The 22,099-nt window shown below is 45.7% G+C and overlaps 1 protein-coding gene across 3 annotated transcripts in view; it reads left to right on the top strand.

Annotated features, from left to right (window-relative positions):
* The first annotated feature begins 683 nt into the window (after positions 1-683).
* The window catches only part of LOC147103364 (lethal(3)malignant brain tumor-like protein 4), a 64,837-nt gene continuing 43,421 nt past the window's right edge, over positions 684-22,099 (top strand). The window contains exons 1-4 of one of the 3 annotated variants that reach the window (XR_015072946.1): positions 684-925; positions 9,531-9,672; positions 14,568-14,673; positions 19,126-19,264. Coding sequence is in view for 2 of the 3 variants with exons in the window: in XM_085962885.1 (XP_085819011.1) it covers positions 9,553-9,672; positions 14,568-14,673; positions 19,126-19,264 (365 nt within the window). In the remaining variant the exon portion in view is untranslated. The remainder of the gene's footprint in view (positions 926-9,530; positions 9,673-14,567; positions 14,674-19,125; positions 19,265-22,099) is intronic. The other 2 variants (XM_085962885.1, XM_085962883.1) reach the window with 2 other exon arrangements.

The following is a 22,099-nucleotide window of genomic DNA, read 5'->3' as shown; positions in this document are numbered from 1 at the left end:
GTGTCTGTCAGTCGTGGTTTAACTTGATACAGTGCTCAGGATTATATCTCTCCCTCAATGTGCCTCCTTCTAAAAAGTCCAAATGTTTCTAACCTACTTAGGAGAGATGCTGTGCATAAAGTTTGCAGCAATTCCTGTATAATCAAAACAGGAATCACCTTTATATATTTATATTCGTGTTTTAAATCGTACAATTTCAAAACGAAGATAATGTTTTCACTGTTTTCGAACTACTCGTGAATATACATATTTATCTGTGAAGGTCATGCAGCTTTAAATCCAAGTGGTTGGCTCAATGTTATGCTGTATGTTCCGCAAATGCCACGGCAGTTTTATATCACAGGATCGACCAGATTCGACCATTTATGCCACCTTTAAGATACGGGGTACTTTTTTAATTAGCAGCTCCCATTTTCAAAAGTTTGTGCGGAATAACTCGCTGGGGAGCGAAATTAAAACGACACATTTCATTTGGCAAAATTTCATTCTCGAATTCCCTTATTTCACTCCCCACCCATCCTTTTTTTTTCTAAACAACACCCAAGAGGGAGATCTACAACAATCACATGTTAGGAACAAAGTCGAAACCGGCTACAGTATTTAAAAAAAAAGTTTCCAACAACTCGCATCATCTGATCTCACGTGTCTGAGGGGAAAAGGGCCGTCAATAATAAAAAAAAACAGGCAACCCCTGCAACAACAAAAAAAAATCCCAGTTAAATGGGCTCAGAATTTTCCCTCAATTATATAAGCACAAAAAAAAATGCAACCATGTATTGAGCGAGGATTTTCTTGCACTCTGCACGAGGGGCTGTTACAGACAATGTTAGAGAAAGTTTCGCTGCAGTTTGCTCTCACCTCTGGAGCATGCGCGCTGCCGGAGCCACACACTGACAACAGACAATTTTGTTGGGAAGAAGCGAAGGTGCGTTGATTATAAATGTGGAAAAAATATAATATTTCGCTCTCCCCGACTTTCTTTTACGGTCAGGGCGCTGCAACAGCCTTTGTTTTACACTTTGTGCGAAGTTTTCCTCCTCTTTCCGACTTTTAACCATTTTAAATTATTGCAACTAATACCGACTTTTACGTCTTTTAAAGGCTGTTGAAGAAATTATTAATCTTCTTTTTCTCCAGCTTAAAGGGTTCCCTCAAATTCATAAAAATGAAGCAGTAAGAGTTTTCCTGCTGGAACTTTTATTGGAATTGATTTTTTGAATTTGAAAAAAGTCGCTTAAAATAAATAATTTTCAAAGCCGGGGGTAATTTTTTATTTTTTTTAAAAAAAAAGTAAGGATGAGGAGAATTTCTTTAATGGCGATGCAGGGGGTTGTTGGTCTTGAGTTTGGGATGTTTTTTGAAGTCTCAGCTGCCGGGTTGTCGATTCTCAAAGAATTCTATTTAAGTGAAATGAAAGGTTTGTAAATTCAGTCTCAACGTGTTTTAGGCCTTGTTGGTTCCGCCATTTTGTGACAAGTCTAAACCCAACTAAATAATTACATCAGAAAAGAGGTTTCTTTCGCTTTTAACGATAATGTAAAACCCGCAATCCGGAAAAGATGAACCGAGCAGCAATTCTATCCGCACTTATCGAAAGCTTAATATGCCCGCGCTTGCTGCATTTCTTCATATAAAATTATTCTTGCAGGCCGGAAGACTTATGATTTACTTTCTTTTTTTCTTCCGATGCTTTAACTGTATAAGACCATGCATATTGATAAATGCATTGCAATTGTTAAAACTGTTATTTTCTCGCTAATGGTGAAAGCGTAGGAAACTTTTTTTGGGGGTGATGTATATATTAGATCGATTTTTTTTGTTGAACGTGATTTAAAAAAAAAAAGCCTTTTTGATATTTCAGTGTCTAGCTCGGCACAATGCATTGATCAGTCGGACAGTGCATGTATAATTTGAGTTGTGTGTTTGCATGAGATGAATTGTTTTAACTGCGGACTTGTATTCTTCTGATCAGTAAATCAGGAAGGGTGAATGAAATGTGTCAAGAGCGACTCCCTGTGGCCAGGTCAATGTTTCAGTGGCTTCCAGGATATGGGAGCTGATTTAGATCCTATTCCTTCTGTCCCCGTGCGCTTGTGTTACGGTATTAAATAGGGTTACAGATAAATGCTTCATTTGTGCTTGGGGGGTACAACACAAATTAGTATACATTTGAATTAATAAACTTTTTAGTCTGCTCTCCCTGGGATGAGTAGCATCCCTGAACCAGCAAGAGTGACATAGGTGATGATAACTTGCATTTATATAGCACTTTTTTAATGTAGTAAAATGTCCCAACATGTTAGCAAACAAAATTTGACACCGAACCACATAAGGAGATATACTAGGGCAGATGACCAAAAGCTTGGTCAAGGAGGTAGATTTTAAGGAACGTCTTAAAGGAGGAGAGGTAGAGTGGCTGAGAGGTTTAGGGAGGAAATTCTAGAGCTTAGGGCCTAGGCATGCGCACCAATGGTGGAACGATGAAAATCGGGGATGCGCGAGAGGCCAGAATTGCAGGCGTACAGAGATCATGGAGGGTTGTAGAGCTGGAGGAGATTACAGAGATAGGGAGGGGCGAGGCCGTAGAGGGATTTGAAAACCAGGATGAGAATTTTAAAATCGAGGTGTTCAAATATATATCATGTTCCTGTGTGGATGCTTAATGCATGCCTACTTAATCCCCTATGCGCTTTTTAACGCAGGGATTAACGTTTAAAGTAATTTTGCGATATAAAGCCTGCACATCTGTCAATGCACTTTATTATGTTTATGTTACAAGCCAAATGTATGTTAAATGTCTTAATCAAAATGTACACTCTCGGGAGCCGCAAGCTTACATTTCGTTGTACTGCACTTGTGCACTAACAATGACAATAATAATAAACTGTAGTTTAACTCCCATTTGAGGTTGCTCATCTGAGTGGATTGCAAATTGTGGCAAACATTCCAAGACCTCCTGGGTGAGGTGGCCTTGCATTGCTTGGGCTTCACATCAGCTGCACTATAATAGCAACTGGAGAAAAAAACCTGTTTTTAAACTTTTATGTTTATTATCTTTTTTATGTTTAAAAGTTAGTAATAAAGAGGCAATAGGATAATCAAATCTGTGCTAACATTAAAAAAAATTACCACTGATGAGCAGAGTTTCTGAATATTACCTAGAATTATTTACAGCACAGAAACAGGCCATGTGGCCCAATTGGTCTATGCGGGTGTTGATGCTCCACATGAGCCATTTAAATATGCATTTAAGAACACATGCATGGCGCTTGCCACATTGCCAGAGTACAAAACGGTATGCAGCCAGGAGTGTAACACTGCTACGGGTTCTGCACTGCAGTATAAAGGGAGATTCAACAGAAATAAATGACGCGTCACTGCTAACGAGTGACACTTGGCAGGTCTGTTTTAGAGCGAATTGACTTGCTGAGAGGATTTTGTACGCGAGTGTTATCTGATAGTTAAAAAACTTAAATTTCAAAAAAATTCAGTGGTTAACCAGTCAATCAGCATCTGAAAGGAAAATGGTAAGTTAATATTTCGGGAGTAACACTTCTTCAGCGCTGCAATATGATCTAGTCAGACCATGTGCACCCCATCGTAAGGTATAATTTAACTTAATCAGTTGTCGGGTATTGGTAGAGAAACTCTTTTATATTGTGTTTATTCAGTGATTGAGAATAATTGACGGGTGTCGTTTTGAATGATTAGCAAGGGCCTATTTGACTGCCCCAACATATAACCCAATTTCAGAATATTTTCATATACCCACGTTTTCAGAGTTTCGACTATTAGTTGGTAAAGCAGAAATGGATTTTAATTGAGCTTTCAGTTTGTTTTTTATCCCAGATTTATGATGGTAAAACCAAAATTCTGCATGGTTTGATCACGTAAAGTTGAAGAACTCCAATGCGAAGGATTAAATGACTCTCAAGCTGTGAATAAATACTAAAGGCAGAAATGCATTTTTAAGCATGTAAACTGTATTTTTCCTTTGCTTAAGACAGTTTGGTATCTTATGAGGGATATCAGTTGTAGAGAATAGAATTCTTTTCTTACTTTTGGTGCACAGTGTCAACATCAAGGGTTATGTATCCCACAGATCAGATGTAGGAACAGGTTTGTTGCAGACATCGATTTGTTAGTTTAGTGTTGTTTTTGAATCGATCTGAAGCATGAACTATCTGGGGGATATAAATATACATTGTAAGGATTTTCCTTTTAAGAAAGTGACAGTATATATGTGCATTTTGTTTCTTGTCCGTTCAGTGAGTGTGTGACACTGTTTGCTATCAGGCCAGTTTTATGCTTGTAGGATTCTACAATTGTCAGCTAAAAGCAAGTGACCGTCAAGCAAGTGGGTGAACAATTTGTGTCTAAGGAGTCCATTTCTTTGCCATTGGTAGGCGAGAAGGGAGTGTTATTTATCTGAGGACCTTTGAGCGGAGGGAAGAATCCTTCTGGGGTGTTGATTCCAGGGGTGTTTAGTTGCCATGGTGGGGGTGGTGAAGAATATTGATCAGAGACATCCATTTCTTCTAGTGGTCCAGTGGTTTTAAGTGGATATCACATCATTCTTCCTCCACATGCTCTCACTCAAACTGGGTAATTGTGTTTTGTGGGGGGTTTTATATTCGGGTAATTGGGGGTGGGGGCAAAGAGTGAGGCAATTTCAAACTCTGAATTAGTAACCACGTTCATTGCCAGTAAAGCATATGGTTGAGAAATTTAAAGATAGTTTGCTGAAAATGTAAATGAGTTCTCTGACAACAGTGGATAGGCTATGCATTTGTAGTGTGATAATATAATTTAGTGCTGCTTAGGGGTGTGAGTTGCCACAGTGCACTGTTGTGTGGCTGATTTGTTTTGCTCAGTGAAGATGTATACAAATAGTGGTGTAGTGGTTTATGTTACTGAACTGATTGTCAGCATTCCTGGGACAATGTGGAATTTGCTACCAACTGGAGTGTTTGAGGCAAATAGCATAGATGTATTTAAGGGGAAGCTGGGTAAGTACATCGGGGAGAAAGGAATAACAACAACAACAACTTGTATTTATATAGCACCTTTAACGTAGTAAAACGTCCCAAGGCGCTGCACAGGAGTGTAATAAGACAAAAAAAATAGAAGGATATGCTGATATGGTTAGATGAAGTAGGGTGGGAGGAGGCTCGTGTGGAGCACAGACCTGTTTCTGTGCTCTTAATTCTATGTAATATGACTAACAATCCAGAGAACGTGAGTTGAAATCCCACCTGCTATCAATAAAAGTGAAGCTGTCGGATTGTTGTAAAAACCCAACTTTTTCATGAATGTCCTTTTGGGAAGGACACGTAGGATTACATAAGATATACAGCGAGTTCCACATTCTCACCACTCTCTGGGTAAAGTTTTTTTTGAATTCCCTATTTGATTTCTTGGTGACTATCTTATATTGATGGCCTCTAGTTTTGCTCTTCCCCACAAGTGAAAACTCTCTCTCTCTCTATCAAAACTTTTCATAATTTTAAAGACCTCTATTCGGTCACCCCTCAACCTTTTCTTTTCAAGAGAAGAGACCCAGCCTGTTCATTCTTTCCTGATGGGTATAGCCTCATAGTTCTGGTATCATCCTTGTAAATATTCTCTGTACCCTCTCCAGTGCCTCTATATCCTTTTTATAATATGGCGACCAGAATTGTACACAGTACTCCCAAGTGTGGTCTAACCAAGGTTCGATGCAAGTTTAGCATAACTTCTCTCCTTTTCAATTCAGTCACTCTAGAAATAAACCCGTGTGCTTGGTTTGCTTTTTTATGGCCTTGTTTACCTGTGTTGCTACTTTTAGTAATCTGTGTATTTGTACTCCGAGATCCCTTTGATCTTCTACACCATTTAAATTCTTCATTTCCAAGTAATATGTGACCTCCTTACTTTTCTTACCAAAATGTAATACCTCATTTATCTGTGTTGAAATAAATTTGCCAATTGTATGCCCATTCTGCAAGTTTATTAATGTTTTGTAATTAGTTCCAGTCCTCCTCAGTATTGACTATCCCCTCCCACCAGCCCCCAAAAAATTTGGTGTCATCCGCAAATTTAGAAATTGTGTTTTTGATTCCAAAGTCTAAATCGTTAATATAAATTGTGAACAACATTGGTCCCAGCACCAATCCTTGTGGGTCCCCACTTTCCACCTTCTGCCACTCTGAATAGCTACCCTTTACCCCTACTCTCTGCTTTCTGCCTTGAAGCCAGCTAGCTATCTATTCTGCTACTTGTCCCCTGATTCCGCATTCTTTGACATTATTCATTAGTCTATTATGTGATACCTTATCAAAGGCCTTTTGGAAATCTAGATAAATTACTTCTACTACATTACCCTTGTCTACTCTCTCTGTTACCTCTTCAAAGAATTCAGTGTGGTTGGTCAAGCAAGACTTTCCCTTTTGAAATCCATCCATGCTGACTATGCATTATATTTTTGGTTTTTAGATGTTCTATTTTTTCCTTTAGTAGGGATTCCATTATTTTTCCTACCACCAATGTTAAGCTGACCTAGTCGAAAGTTCCCTGGACATGGTCTATCACCCTTCTTAAATATAAGTATTATTATGTTGGCTATCCGCCAGTCCTCTAGCACTACACCTTTTTCTAATTAATTATTAAATATGTGTAATAGTGCCTCTGCTATCTCTTCCCTAGATTTAAAAAAAAAAAAATGTGGGGATATAATCCATCTAGACCAGGGGTTTTATCCTCTTTGAGTTTGATTAGTTTATTTAATATTTCTCTTATTTTAAATGCGGTTATATCATTTCTAATATCGTTTTCCGATTGTCATGTCTGCCTGATCTGTCTCCCTGGTAAATACTGAAGCAAAGTAATTATTTAATATTTCTACCATTTCGTTATCGCTGCCTGTGATTTTATCCTGACCATCCCTTAGTAGCCCTATTCCCATTTCGACTTTCCTTTTTTTTTTATGTGCCTGTAGAATATTTTACTATTTTGTTTTATGTTCCTTGATAATTTCATTTCATAGTGCCTCTTTGCCTTCCTAATTTTTTTTTTACTTCTCTCCTAATCGCTTCGTATTCTCCCTTGTCATGCTCTCCCCTGCTGTCCATGTACTTGGTGTATGACCCTTTCCTTACCCACAATTTTTGCCTCATGTCTTTATTCATCCATGGTGTCTCATTAGTGTTTAGCTTGTTCTTGTTTTTTAGCGGAATATATTCTTCCTGGACTCTGTTGAAACCTTTCATTCTTACCCAGTCTGGCCTATATGCTGATAGAAGTGTAGTTTATTCAGCTATTTCTTCCTTTCCTGGAGCCATTGGCTCCTGCTACAGTACAGTTCCACCGACACTGGCAGCTCTTCTAGTACCTCACTCGAGTGGTCATTGCGAGTGTCAGCTGGCTGAGCAGCTGCAGGGTGCACCATTGCCATGGTCCACTGTGCTCAGCTGACATTGGTACTTGTGCACTTTCAAACAGGGGTGATGGATAGCAGTCGAGTGGAAACCCTGGTCAGCCTTTCCTTTCCCTAATCCAGCAGCGTGTGGTCAGGTGTAGCAGGGCTCCTGAGATCAGGGAACTCGGCATGGGGGAGTAGCTGATACATTTTTGGTGCGGAAAGGCTCACACATTAACACAGAAGGAAATAAAATGAGCATATAATTATGGCTTTTTACCAGGATATAAAATGACTAGATTAATGGCATTCTGTAGTGATGCGATTGTTTATCCCACTCTATGATCAGAATTGTGAAGTTTCTAATCAGATCACAGCGAGTATAACAATCTACATGTCCGATGGCAACAGCATTGGTTCAGTGACTCATTTCACAGTGTGTTAAGATGCAGGTTCATGCCCAGGAGTTCCTGAATTTGTGTGGCTGTCTTAAGAGTCATGATACTTAGTTGCATCATGACTGTTTGGAACAGGCTTGATGGACCAGCCGGTCTTTTCCTGTCCGTATTTTCGTATGTTCAAATGCACCCTACTCGTGCCCTAATGTCTTTGTATCAATACAGAACCCTGGAGGGTATTCAGTTTAGTCAAATATTTTGTATTTATGGTAATTGGGGGTAATTATTAGTCTTGTGGCACACTATCCCACAACATGCCTAAAGTATGGGCTTCAGTTCATAGGGAGAGTAGCTGTGCTTATGGAGACCAGACAAAACTGTTGAACTGTAACAATATCTAAGCCGCTTCCCATCTATTAACCCCATGCTTCCCCCCCCCCCCCCCCCCCCGCTCCCCACCAAAAGAAAGTGCTGTGAAGCTAATTGAATGCCCTGTTAGTTGTGCATCCAAGTTATGTATGGCTGGGTTGCTCACAAGTTGCATTTTGATTACAGTGGGTGCAAACCATAATTATTGTTTTTGTTTTTCTGCTAGTATTTTGTTTAACCTGCATGTTTGGGTTTATTTTCTGGGTTTATAAACATAGATAAACTTGAGATCATCGAAAACTTTGCTGCCCGTATCCTAACTTTCAAGTCCCGTTCACCCATAACCCCTGTGCTCGCTGATCTGCATTGGATCTCGGTCCAGCAACGCCTCTATTTTTAAAATTCTCACCCTTATCCCTCCATGGCCTCGCCCCTCCCAATCTCAGTAACCTCCTCCAGCCCTTCAACCCTCCGAGATCTCTGCGCTTCTCCAATTCTGGCCTCTTGCGCAACCCTGATTTTAATCGCTCCACCATTGGTGGCCGTGCCTTCAGCTGCCTGGCCCTGAGCTCTGGAATTCCCTCCCTAAACCTCTCCGCCTTGCTACCTTGCTCTCCTCCTTAAAACCTACCTCTTTGACCAAGCTTTCGGTCATCTGTACTAATATCTCCTTATGTGGCTTGGTGTCAACGTTTGTCTGATATCGCTCCTGTGAAGCTGCAGGAAACTTTGGTATCCAGCACTGATGGGACCGAGATGTTGCCGGTTGATTAAAAATTCCGGATAATGGAGAGAGTTATCTACTGAGGCTATTTTTAACAAACAAAAATAAAAAAAATCAAGAAATGTGCAGTATACAGTAATTGGGTACTCGCCTACAGAATGTTGTCTTAAATGGATGGTGGAAGATGCTTGATTTAAGTACAGTACTGCCAGTTGAAGGTAATCCATAACTCTTTAATTACTTAACAGTAAAACAAAACTTATACAGTAAACGACTGTATACAGCACGGGAGAGTCAGACTCCTGTTATTGAGGTGTTCGGACTTCCGACAGCGCCAAGAAGCCGAGTAGTGGCAGTTTGGAGAACTACCCCCACTGACTAACTCGGCCACCGCGGGAGACTCGGACTCGGCAACATTTCTGGTTATTGAGGTGTTGTTTTCGGAGTATGAATTTTGCCGGTTATTAGAGAATTCCGGATATTTAGGTGCCGTTTAAATGAGAGTTTCCTGTACTTAGGACATTTACTATGTTAAAGTCACTATATAAATACAAGTTGTTCTAATGAAGGAGCAAAAGAAGAAAATGTTCAGATTTCATTCCTTATCTAGGCATTAACACGTGCATTGGCATTTTTATTACAGTAAATCAACACAACACAATACAATGGAACAAGGTACAAGAGGAGAGGAAAATGTGAATGCTATGGCAGGACAGGACTTCGACCTGCTTAGTGCAATGGAATGGAAGGATGGAATTGCTACACTGCCAGGCAGCAATTTAAAGGTAATTCATCAATCTAATTATAATGTATGTTTCTGTAGCTCCAAGAACTGTCATGTTTTTCTGATTAGCTCAGACTTCCAGGAACCGCTCAGAAAACTTCTTCTCACTATCCAGTTACTTAACTACCTCCTGCAAATTTCTCCCATATTCTGTGATTCACCTTGAGCAATGCCAGAAGAAAGCGACTCCTATTTGAGCAATACCAGAGGAGATCAACTTTCCTTGAGCCAGGCCCGAGGAGGTCGGCTCGCCGCGAGCCCGTGCCCGAGGAGGTCGGCTCGCCGCGAGCCCGTGCCCGAGGAGGTCGGCTCGCCGCGAGCCCGTGCCCGAGGAGGTCGGCTCGCCGCGAGCCCGTGCCCGAGGAGGTCGGCTCGCCGCGAGCCCGTGCCCGAGGAGGTCGGCTCGCCGCGAGCCCGTGCCCGAGGAGGTCGGCTCGCCGCGAGCCCGTGCCCGAGGAGGTCGGCTCGCCGCGAGCCCGTGCCCGAGGAGGTCGGCTCGCCGCGAGCCCGTGCCCGAGGAGGTCGGCTCGCCGCGAGCCCGTGCCCGAGGAGGTCGGCTCGCCGCGAGCCCGTGCCCGAGGAGGTCGGCTCGCCGCGAGCCCGTGCCCGAGGAGGTCGGCTCGCCGCGAGCCCGTGCCCGAGGAGGTCGGCTCGCCGCGAGCCCGTGCCCGAGGAGGTCGGCTCGCCGCGAGCCCGTGCCCGAGGAGGTCGGCTCGCCGCGAGCCCGTGCCCGAGGAGGTCGGCTCGCCGCGAGCCCGTGCCCGAGGAGGTCGGCTCGCCGCGAGCCCGTGCCCGAGGAGGTCGGCTCGCCGCGAGCCCGTGCCCGAGGAGGTCGGCTCGCCGCGAGCCCGTGCCCGAGGAGGTCGGCTCGCCGCGAGCCCGTGCCCGAGGAGGTCGGCTCGCCGCGAGCCCGTGCCCGAGGAGGTCGGCTCGCCGCGAGCCCGTGCCCGAGGAGGTCGGCTCGCCGCGAGCCCGTGCCCGAGGAGGTCGGCTCGCCGCGAGCCCGTGCCCGAGGAGGTCGGCTCGCCGCGAGCCCGTGCCCGAGGAGGTCGGCTCGCCGCGAGCCCGTGCCCGAGGAGGTCGGCTCGCCGCGAGCCCGTGCCCGAGGAGGTCGGCTCGCCGCGAGCCCGTGCCCGAGGAGGTCGGCTCGCCGCGAGCCCGTGCCCGAGGAGGTCGGCTCGCCGCGAGCCCGTGCCCGAGGAGGTCGGCTCGCCGCGAGCCCGTGCCCGAGGAGGTCGGCTCGCCGCGCCCGAGGATATCTGCTCGCCGTGAGCCAGGCCCGAGGAGGTCGGCGCGCCGTGAGCCAGGCCCGAGGAGGTCGGCGCGCCGTGAGCCAGGCCGGAGGGGACTGGCTCGCCGTGAGGCTGTGCCCGAGGAGGTCGGCGCGCCGTGAGCCAGGCCCGAGGAGGTCGGCTCGCCGTGAGCCAGGCCCGAGGAGGTCGGCGCGCCGTGAACCAGGCCGGAGGAGATCGGCTCGCCGTGAGGCCGTGCACGAGGAGGTCGGCGCGCCGTGAGCCGTGCCCGAGGAGAGCGACTCGCCGTGAGCCAGGCCCGAGGAGAGCGGCTCGCCGTGAGCCAGGCCCGAGGAGAGCGGCTCGCCGTGAGCCAGGCCCGAGGAGAGCGGCGCGCCGTGAACCAGGCCGGAGGGGATCGGCTCGCCATGCGGCCGTGCACGAGGAGGTCGGCGCGCCGTGAACCGTGCCCGAGGAGAGCGGCTCGCCGTGAGCCAGGCCCGAGGAGCGCGGCGCGCCGTGAGCCAGGCCGGAGGGGATCGGCTCGCCGTGAGGCCGTGCCCGAGGAGGTCGGCTCGCCGTGAGCCAGGTCCGAGGAGAGCGACTCGCCGTGAGCCAGGTCCGAGGAGCGTGGCGCGCCATGAGCCAGGCCGGAGGGGATCGGCTCGCCATGAGGCCGTGCCCGAGGAGGTTGGCGAGCCTGGCCCGAGGAGATCTGCTCGCCGTGAGCCAGGCCCGAGGAGGTCGGCGCGCCGTAAGCCAGGCCGGAGGGGATCGGCTCGCCATGAGGCCGTGCCCGAGGAGGTCGGCACGCCGTGAGCCAGGCCCGAGGAGATCGGCTCGCCGTGAGCCAGGCCCGAGGAGATCGGCTCGCCGTGAGCCAGGCCCGAGGAGCGGGACTCGCCGTGAGCCGGGCCCAAGGAGGTCAGCTCGCCGTGAGCCATGGCCAAGGAGGTCGGCTCGCCGTGAGCCAGGCCCGAGGAGGTCGGGTGAGCCGTGGCCCGAGGAGGTCGGCTGGCCGTGAGCCGTGGCCCGAGGAGGTCGGCTGGCCGTGAGCCGTGGCCCGAGGAGGTCGGCTGGCCGTGAGCCGTGGCCCGAGGAGGTCGGCTGGCCGTGAGCCGTGGCCCGAGGAGGTCGGCTGGCCGTGAGCCGTGGCCCGAGGAGGTCGGCTGGCCGTGAGCCGTGGCCCGAGGAGGTCGGCTGGCCGTGAGCCGTGGCCCGAGGAGGTCGGCTGGCCGTGAGCCGTGGCCCGAGGAGGTCGGCTGGCCGTGAGCCGTGGCCCGAGGAGGTCGGCTGGCCGTGAGCCGTGGCTAAGGAGGTCAGCTCGCCGTGAGCCGTGGTCCGAGGAGGTAGGCTGGCCGTAAGCCATGGCCCGAGGAGGTCGGCTGGCCGTGAGCCGGGCCCAAGGAGGTCGGCTGGCCGTGAGCCGGGCCCGAGGAGGCCGGTTGGCCGTGAGCCGGGCCCGAGGAGGCCGGTTGGCCGTGAGCCGTGGCCCGAGGAGGTCAATTCACCATGAGCCGTGGCCAAGGATTACAATTTACCATGAGCTAGAGGAGGGGTTGACATCCAGTTGCAAATTCTTAATTTTGTGTGTATTTGAGCAGAAGATTTTTTGCTGATTTGTCACTTGTAACTCCTACAGCTCGACCATTTCCTAGATTTGAAAGTGGCTCTAAACCACAGAAGTCTTGTGAGCGGAGGAGATTACACGGCAAGACTTCCAGATATGGCAGTATAAAACTATTCTTATTCCCTTGCCCTATGCACTGAGAAGGCAACCTGTTCTTGGCTTTACCATTTTTACTAGGGCTTTCTGAATAACATTCTTTAGCTATTGCTAAAATTCTTAGGGGTTGATTTTCATTGACCCGTGGAGTTGGGATTGGAGGCGTGCGGGGGGTTAAATTCCCGAATTCGGGGGTCTCGACACCATCCCGCCCCCAACCCGCCTCCATGTAAGTTTCAAAGGAGGTGGGGACCTGCCGACCTGAGGTGGGAAGGGATTAGTGCCAATTAACTGCCTGTTAACAGGTAGTTAACAGGCAGTTTTTAGCCTAATCCCTATTTTAAAGCTTGAAGTGTGGGATTCCCGACGGCTCCAAACCACGCCAAGTTAGAGGAGTCGGGCCGTCGGGTTGAAGGACTTGGAGGGGTCGAGATGTCGGTGTTCAGGTGAGTGATGGGTAAGAAGTTTAAATTACCTGTACTTACCTTTACAGCCTTCCTTCCTTTAGGTTTCGGAAGTCCATCATCTAACTGGCACAGAAAGCAGAATGGCTGCGATCTGTCAAAAGTGACAGCCTGCAGCTTTCTGTGCCGGTGAGATTTCTAACTGAGTCTGTGTAGAAGGACTCAAGTTAGAAGTAAGACTGCCAGTGTTTGACAGCTTCAAACAGCTGTGAAACACTGATATTTTATTTGTCAAAACGTCTTGACAGATGAAATTTTAGTCTGTGATGTCACCTGTTGCCGGATGGCCCTTAATTGGCCTGCTGAGCCCGCTGGGCGGGCTCAACAAGGTCAATCAAGTTAAAATTGCGTGGATTGGCCGCATCTCGATGGAGGCAGGACTACAACCCCGAAAGTTGTAGTCCAGACTTCTGAATGAAAATCACCCCCTTAGTATTCATTTCTGTTCTATTGTAATCTGTTTATCTTTCATGTATATTTGCCTTTCGGTCCTTGTTATAACAGTAAATGCTGATAATACGTAGCAGGTCCCTTAGCATCTGAAAAGGGAAAAGCCAAATACAGGAAACTCTTGTTTAAACGGCACCTAAATATCTGGAATTCTCTATTAACCGGCAAAATTCTCACTCCGAAAACAACACCTCAGTAACCGGCAATGTTGCCGAGTCAGAGTCCGAGTCTCCTGCGGTGGCCGAGTTAGTCAGTGGGGATAGTTCTCCAAACTGCCACTACTCTGCTTCTTGGCGCTGTCGGAAGTCTGAACACCTCAATAACACGAGTCTGACTCTCCCGCGCTGCCGGTAGTCTCTTCTGATCCGCCATTTTACAGGGGTACTGTGTGTCTCCCACGCTGCTGGTAGTCATTGCATTGCATTACCCTCAACTGGCAATACTGTACTTAATCAAGCATCTTCCACCATCCATTTAACACAACTGTAGGTGAGTACCCAATGACTGTAAACTGCACATTTCTTGATTTTTAAATTTTTCTTTGTCTAAAATAGCCTCAGTAGATAACCCTCTCCGTCATCCGGAATTTTTGATCAACCGGCAACACACCGGTGCCGGATACCAAAGAGTTTCCTGTAATTGTTTTAGGTGGGACCCTTTTATCAGGTCTCAAGTTCTGAAACACTAACCCATCATCTCTTTGAGGCTGGCAAATCTGCTGTCTTTTCCAACATTCAGCTATTTTTTTTCAGTTATTTCAAGAAACTATACGTGGCAAACAATTAACAGTCCAGCTATAAACATTGGTGTATATTCTCAACACAACATTATCAGGAGAGTACATTGATGGCACAGTTGTGCATATTTGTCCAGTATTTTGATGTCCAGGGCAGGCTTTTGTCTAACGTTCTCATGGATTATTTAGCTCTATGAACTCCTAAAGCTGAAAGGAATGTACTTTTTGGGAAATGAAGAGATAACGTGAAACGGTGCACATATCCATAATTTACTTTCTTGTGAACAGTTCCGAATGACTGAGTTCAACACCCTGGAAATCATCACGCACGCAGAGACTGAAAATGGGAAAGACACCAGCTTGAAAAGTGGGAGCAGGGCCCTAGATTCAAAAGGTGAGTTTTTCCTTCTTTGGAAGAATGTGTCAACTTGGGGCAGGTTTGAAAACTAGGGCATCAAGATTGCCTTTTCCAGGAGCTGTGAATCACTGTTTGTTTTAGTGATTCTGTCATATCCAATAACTTTTGTTGAGCACACAATCCAAGCTGACACTCTAGTGTAGTGGTCGGGAGTGCTGCATTATCTGAGGTATTGTCCTCCAGATGAGACGTTAATCTAAGGCCCCATTAGATTAACTGCCCATTCTATCTCATTGCCATTTGTGGAATTTTGCTATGTGTAAAATAACTGTCTTTGTCCACATATTTATAGCTGCACTTCAAATTAATCAATTTATGAAAGGTGCTTTGAGACATTTCTGAGACCTGTGATAAGGCATTGAACAAACACAAGTTTTTCTTTTCTTTTCACTTTTTTCCTTTTCTTTCCATTGTTTCTTTCCCTTTCTCTCAATATTCCCTTAACTAGAGTCTGTACCAACTATTGGCAGATGTGTCTAGAAAAATCTGCATTTTTTACAACACTTATTTTTAATGGTAAGCTAGCCCTGGTTCCTAAGATCTGCCTGGGTTTATGTGTTGGTTGCCAAGAGGGTTAATGCCTCCAGACTGCCACCAGTGCTCCCATACCGAGAAACTGGCAGCAGCTCGGCCTGCCCAGTTGTGGCCATCTCTTCCATTCTTTTTTCCTTCTCTCCTCCGATCTGGAATTGGCCAGGCTGTGGATTGAACCAATGATCAATGCAGCTTGCGGCAATGAGCATTAGTGCCTAATGCACAGCAACTTTGCAACCCACCCCAATGAAAAATTCCCTTCGTAACCTAAAATGCTTTAATTAATTTTTTACCAAGTTTATGTGGTTATAAATCCATTTGTCTACATCTGGGACCTTGATTCAATTACCACACCTAAATGAAAATCATAACAGAATAAAATAAACTGTAAACTTGCTGGTGCCTATGATTTAAAGCAAGTGACTTCCTTGGGAAATGTACCCAAAATTCATGGGACACTTGTGAATAGAATTGTGAAAAATTGTGTTGAATGCTGATTGTTGAAACGTCTCCCGCACTAGCAGGACATGGGTGTAATGACTCCAGTGGGAATTAAAAACATATATCAACAAATTTGATGGCTAAACTGTGCCTCTTGAAATAGTAGAATGTTTGTTTGTGCGCTGGAATTAGCTTAGCTGTTGGCTGTAGCACACCAGCAGACTTGTACTGTATCAGCTGCATGCACCTCTCTCTTGAACATCTTTTGGTCACGCCTCCAAATATCTCCTCCTGTGACTCGGCATCAAGTTCTTTCTATTATACCTGCCAATCACTTTGGAATTTTTTTTTTTTAATGTGATATAAAATGCAGTGCTGTTGTGCACTGGCAGACACCACAGCAGGCAAATCTTTGGGTGAAGCGGTAGGTTGGACTTGGGTCTTTCACCTCCTAGCACCTGGTGCAAATCCAGCCCAGATGGATGGATGAAAGTTTTAGAATATTCTCTGGCTGTAAGGGTCCTACATGAAATATTTTTGAGCAGTTCCAGTTCTAGTGGGAATGGGCTGAAAGCTGCTGGTGCCCTATCCCACAATGTCATGCTAGCCCATCACGCCTGCCCTCACTGACTTGTGTTGGCTCCCATTCCCTCATCTCAAACTGAAAATTCTCTTCCTTATGTTTAACTCCCTCCTTGGCTTAGTTTCTCCCTATCTCTGTAACCTCCTCCAGTCCAACAACCACCCCTTCCTTCCTCCCCCTCCATCCCCCTCAACGTATTCGCCATTCTCCTGACTCTGGCCACTTGTGCATTCCTCCCCCCCCCCCACCACCTCTTATCTTCGTCCCACTGTTGGTAGCTGTGCTTTTAGCCACCTACACCCCCCCCCCACCCTCTGCCTTTCCATCAACTGACCATATACCCACCTTTTTTGATCAAGCTTTTGCTCACCCCTTGTAATCTCCTTTTGGTTTGTGGTCCATTTTCCTGGCACCACTGTGAAGCACCTAAGGGATGCCACAGGTATGTGGTGAAATGTAAAAAATAGTGTAGGGGTGATTTTCTGAGTTTGAAGCGGAGTCACCTTGTGGCAGAGTCGAGGGAGTTTTACTCTGCATCTCGCTGTGCAGTACCTGTTGTGGGATTTGTTGATGCTGATACTGGATGCCTAATGGAAAGAGTTCCATTTTCTCAGCACTAAAAATCCACTACTTGCGGTAAAGCCACATTTGCTGCAGCAGAATACAGTAATCACAAGATTAATCACAATATTTGACAAATCAGGAGCTTTAGCTGTGAATTACAACAGTGGTTTGATGCTTCAGGAAAACAACGTGACCTTCAGCCTGTTTTGATTTCCATTCAAGCAATAAACGGTTATGCCGAGATGCTTCGCAACTCCCTCTTAACCCACGCATGCAATAATAATGTCATTGAACATGGGTGGAATAGCTGCTAGCAGTTGGTGGAAAAATTCTTCAGTTGTTTAATAAAAGAAACACACTGGTGTTTTTGTACTAATTTGTGACTCCTGAAGGTCTAAGAGAACCAGGTTGAAGTGAAATTTGCATGAATACTTTCCACGCGTGTGAATACATCTATAGATGGAAAATACTTGCATTTATATAGCACCTTATCACATCCTCTGGTTATGAAGTGCTCTGAGATCCAATCAATTACTGTTGAAGGGCAGTCATAGTTGTGTCGGCAAATGTATACTTATCCAAATCTATGTCTACGCAACATGTTTTATGGTAGTTGTGCTTTGTACTCTAAGACATTGGCCCAGAAATTCGGGTCGGGGCTTCCTGCGGGTGCAAGCCTCCAACCTGCACTTACCTAGCGCGCTGGCCATTGAGCTGTGGGCCCGCGTGGGATTCCGATCCCAGGCCTCCTCCAACTGCTGGCGCGCAGTGCTTGCGTATCTCAGGGGCGCAGTTAGTTCGATGCATCCCCTGGGATCACGTGGGCCATGGAGAGCCAATCGTAGCAGGGAATGCTTCATTCATAAGTTTGACAGGAAGAGCTGTCAAGCCTATAAATACTATAAGCCCCAAAACATCACTAAATCTTCAAATAAATTTTTTTAAAAGTCACATTTTTAAAATAACTATAAATTACATGAAATAACTATTTTAAACAATAATTTAAATTTTTGAAAAAATTAATTACATTTTCTAACGGGTCTAAAAATAACTTGCCTTTCTTTAAAGTATTTAAAAATAATAAACCTGTGGAAAAAATGTTTTAATTGTAACTAATTCACCACTTACTTTGTAAAAAGCAGGTCTTGCGACTGCTTTTTAAAAGTGTAACTCCTGGAGACTTACCCTCCCAGAGAAAGCTGCAAAAAAAACATAAGTTCGATGTGCACGCGCTGCCTCTCCGGCGCACGCATTCCACTTCTGAACCCCTTCTTTCAGTGGACCGGACGTGCCGGTTTCCCGCGCATGCGCATTGCATGCACAAAACCGGCACTTCCATTGGGCTTACAGGTGAGTACCCCATGCGGGCTTACAGGTGAGTACCCCATGCGTACTCACCCCTGGAAACCCGAATTTCTGGGCCAATGACCCTCTTTGGGAGAGAATCGGACCTGAAGACTGTGTTGGTGACGATTGGCACCAATACAAGAAAAGCAATCTCTCGCGCATGTTTTGCAGGCCTGAACAGTTAGTGTCGGGTCAACAAGCTGCTGTTGCTGCTCACATGCCCATTGTTGCAGCTTCCCCCTCGGAGGACCGACATGCTGGTGCCTGCGTGGACACACGCTGCCATGCATAGCTATTTGCCAGCACAGGTGGTCACCTGTGAGATTTTCCCAGCTGCTGAGATTGATATTACGTAGGTTGATGTGCTTGAGTGTGTCCTTGTATCTCTTTCATTACCCATCCTGCTCCACTTGCCCTGTTGCAGCTCACTGCACAGAACCATCTTTCATGTTTTGAGATTGCTTTTGAATGATTCCAGAAATAACTGATTTTCTTTTTTTCCCCCAACAACAACAACTTGTATTTACTTAGCGCCTTTCAGTGTAGTAAAATGTCCCAAGGTGCGCCACAGGAGCGCTATCGAGCAAAATTTGACACCGAGTCTCATAGAGATATTAGGACAGAAATCTTGGTCAAAGAGGTAGGCTTTAAGCAGCATCTTAAAGAAGGAAGGGGAGGGGGAGAGGGAGAGAAAAGGTTTGGAAAGGGAATACCAGAGCTTAGGCCCTCGGCAGCTGAAGGCACAGCTGCCAATGGTGGAGAGATTAAAATCGGGGATGCGCAAGAGGCCAGAATTGGGTGAGTGCAGAGATCTCGGAGGGTTGTAGGGCAGGAGGAGGTTACAGAGTTTTTCCAATCACTTCTCACTTTTCTGGATTGGTGTGTGTGTGTATATATAATTAAGATTTTCCTTTTTTTCCCCCTCCATGACCTTCCTGTGTCTGTGGCAATGGTACCAGCTTCACAAAATGCAGAGGAAGTGCCCAGCATGGATGGAATCTACTGCTGCGAGAACTGTGGACACTACGGCACGATTGAGCACTTCAGTCACGGGGGGAAGTTCTGCAGTGAGGCCTGTGCACAGCAGTACAAAGAAAGGTACACGTTGCAACAGCAAGCTTTTTCGATGCATTGGTTTTCTTTTTCCATTGTTTCCATTGAGTCTGAATTAACTATCTCACAAATCATACATTACTTCCTTTCAATTACAGTGGACCGAGGGTGATGACTTGAAAACTAGGATCCTCTGAGTAAATGACTTAACTGTATAAGTTGCTATGCTTCTTGGTTTCTCTGGTTAAGGTGTTACTTGGCTTTATTCACCTCAGCTAAAATGACTCACGTGGGCAGAGTCTGACGTTTGTTTTTATTTACACAAGGGTTTCACCTATGGTTCTGATTTCATCTTAAAGGTAAATATAATAATATTGGAGCTAACCGCTGCTAGTATTCTAATTAATTTAACTCCATTATAACTATTATGACTCAATTTGTGTAACTAGAAAGGCCAATTGCTAATGTACACAAGTGTGGGTTGTTTATTTAGCCAAATTTGCTATTTACAGGAGATGACTATAGTACATTAATTGTTAAATTGTTGGTGCTCTCTATTGGAATCTGGCTGAGGATTGTGTTAAAATCTCCCAGTAAGTTATTCCAGTTGTTGCACTACTGAGAGAAATGTCACCATAGAAACAGCATCAGAAAGCAAATGTCAATTCCCTTGATGGTTCAGCTGATTATGGTAATGACCAGAAGAGCCATACAGATCAAGGATGTCCCCGGGATTGAGTCTAAGTCTGTTCTGAGTTGGCTGTGCACGGGAGTGATGGTGATGGGGCCCGTGGGCTAGGGGGGGGCAGGATTGTCCAGGGTTGCTATTACCGAGTCTGCTGGAATTGCATGTGTTGGATGTCGGGGGCAGGACTGGATCCAGCCTATATTGAGTAGGTAGAGTAGTGGTTGTGACACTGGGCTAGCAAATCCCACCCCATGGTAAATTGTGAAATTGAATTCAATAAATCTGGTCACGTAGGCTAGCTGCCAAGTTGTCTTTAGAAACTCTGCTGATTCAATAATTTCTTCAGGGTAGGGAACTGCCACCCCTTACTCAGCCTGACTGACACGTAACGCTGGTCCATACTAGATAGTTGATGATGCTTAATGTCTTTTGACATGGCCTAACAAGCCACTATACTGCAAGTGGAATAAACTATTGCAGAAGAAATTAAATGCACTTTTGCCCACATCCCACAAACAATTTATTTTTCCAAAACAAAGCTCCCTGTGGTAAAATAGCTTGCTAGCTAGCACTTGCTGTCTAGGTTTACGTGAATAGCGGGCACTTGCACCTGGCATCCATGTAGCCATACCCCATCAGTTAGTCAATGACTTCACAAAGAGGGAGGGAGAAATTGGCATTGAAAAGGAGGGGGGCTGTGGTGTAGCATATTGGTTGGGGGCTTCCCGCGGGTGCAAGCCTCCGACCTGCACTTACCTAGTGCGCCAGCCGTTGTGCTGTGGGCCCCTGTGGAATTCCGATCCGGGGCCTGGTCCAGCTGCCAGCGCGCAGTGCTTGCGTATCCCAGGGGCGCAGTTAGTTCGATGCGTCCCCTGGGATCACGTGGGCCATGGGGAGCCAATCGGAGCAGGGGAGTCAATCGGAGCAGGGAATGCTCCATTCATAAGCTTGACCGGAAGAGCTGTCAAAAGTTATAAATACTACGGCCCCAAAACAGCACTAAATCTTCAAATAATTTTTTTTTAAATCACTTTTTAAATAAACAATAAATTACATGAAATAACTATTTTAAACAATAATTTAAATTTTTGAAAAAAATAATTTTATTTTCTAACGGGGCTAAAAATAAACTTACCTTGCTTTAAAGTATTTAAAAATAATAAACCTGTGGAAAAAATGTTTTAATTTTAATTAATTCACCACTTACCTTGTGAAAAGCAGGCCTTGCGCCTGCTTTTTAAATGTCTAACTTTTGGAGACTTACCCTCCCGGGAAAACCTGCAAAAAAAAAAACGAAGTTCGATGCCCACGCACGCGTTCGACCTCTGAACCCCTTCGTTCAGGGGAACGGAAATGCCGGTTTCCCGCACATGCGCAGTGCATGCAGGAAACCGGCACTTCCGTTGGGCTTACGGGTGAGTACCCCGTGCGTACTCACCCGTGGAGACCCGAATTTCTGGGCCATTGTGGATCAATAAGGGTTATGATTGAAAACAATTGTAAAAGCCACAATCCGTGCATAGTTTTATTCCACATATAAACCTGGCTTTAATAATTCTGCACCAGAGTTGCCTCCGCAAAATGCGGACCACACGGGAAGCTTATGTTTGTATATAGCAGTCAAATTTATAACATCGAGACCCTTTGTACTTGAGGTATTTTGCCCTCCTGCTGATTTACACTGCCCTGTTTATAGTTTGACCAAGCAGGCAAAAGCAGCAACAGAAAACATAAGGATGCCGACTGGCTGAACCTTCCTGTACCAGTAATGCAGGTTTATTTCCCACTTACTGGTACATTGTGTACTTCATTCCCACTATGGAGTGAAGTACTTTTACAATGAAAGTTGCTTTCTTGATGGTAAATCAAACATTCAGGAATTCTACTTCAGTTTGATCAATTTTAAAGTGGGAGCATTTTATAACCATTGTATTTCATTAGTTTCTCAACTTTTTAATGTGTTTTGAAATATGAAATTTCACTGTTGCTGTTTTGATGGAGGTGTTCATATGCTAATACTGCACAATGCAATTTCATCTAACAAGTGTACAAAGGAAAGGGAAATGACAGAGAGCATCTTGGGTGAAGGGCCAGTGCCATAGTTGGAAAAAAGGTGAGCTAAATCGAGTATTGATTAGGTGAAGCCAAACTTGGGTTTTAAATGCCTGTAGATTGTGAGAAGACTGAAGAAG

Source organism: Somniosus microcephalus, chromosome 20 (genome assembly GCF_052327205.1).
Source record: "Somniosus microcephalus isolate GS21.2 chromosome 20, FLI_Smic_1.0, whole genome shotgun sequence".
NCBI classification, from domain to species: domain Eukaryota; kingdom Metazoa; phylum Chordata; class Chondrichthyes; order Squaliformes; family Somniosidae; genus Somniosus; species Somniosus microcephalus.
This window is presented reverse-complemented; position numbering and strand designations above follow the sequence as displayed.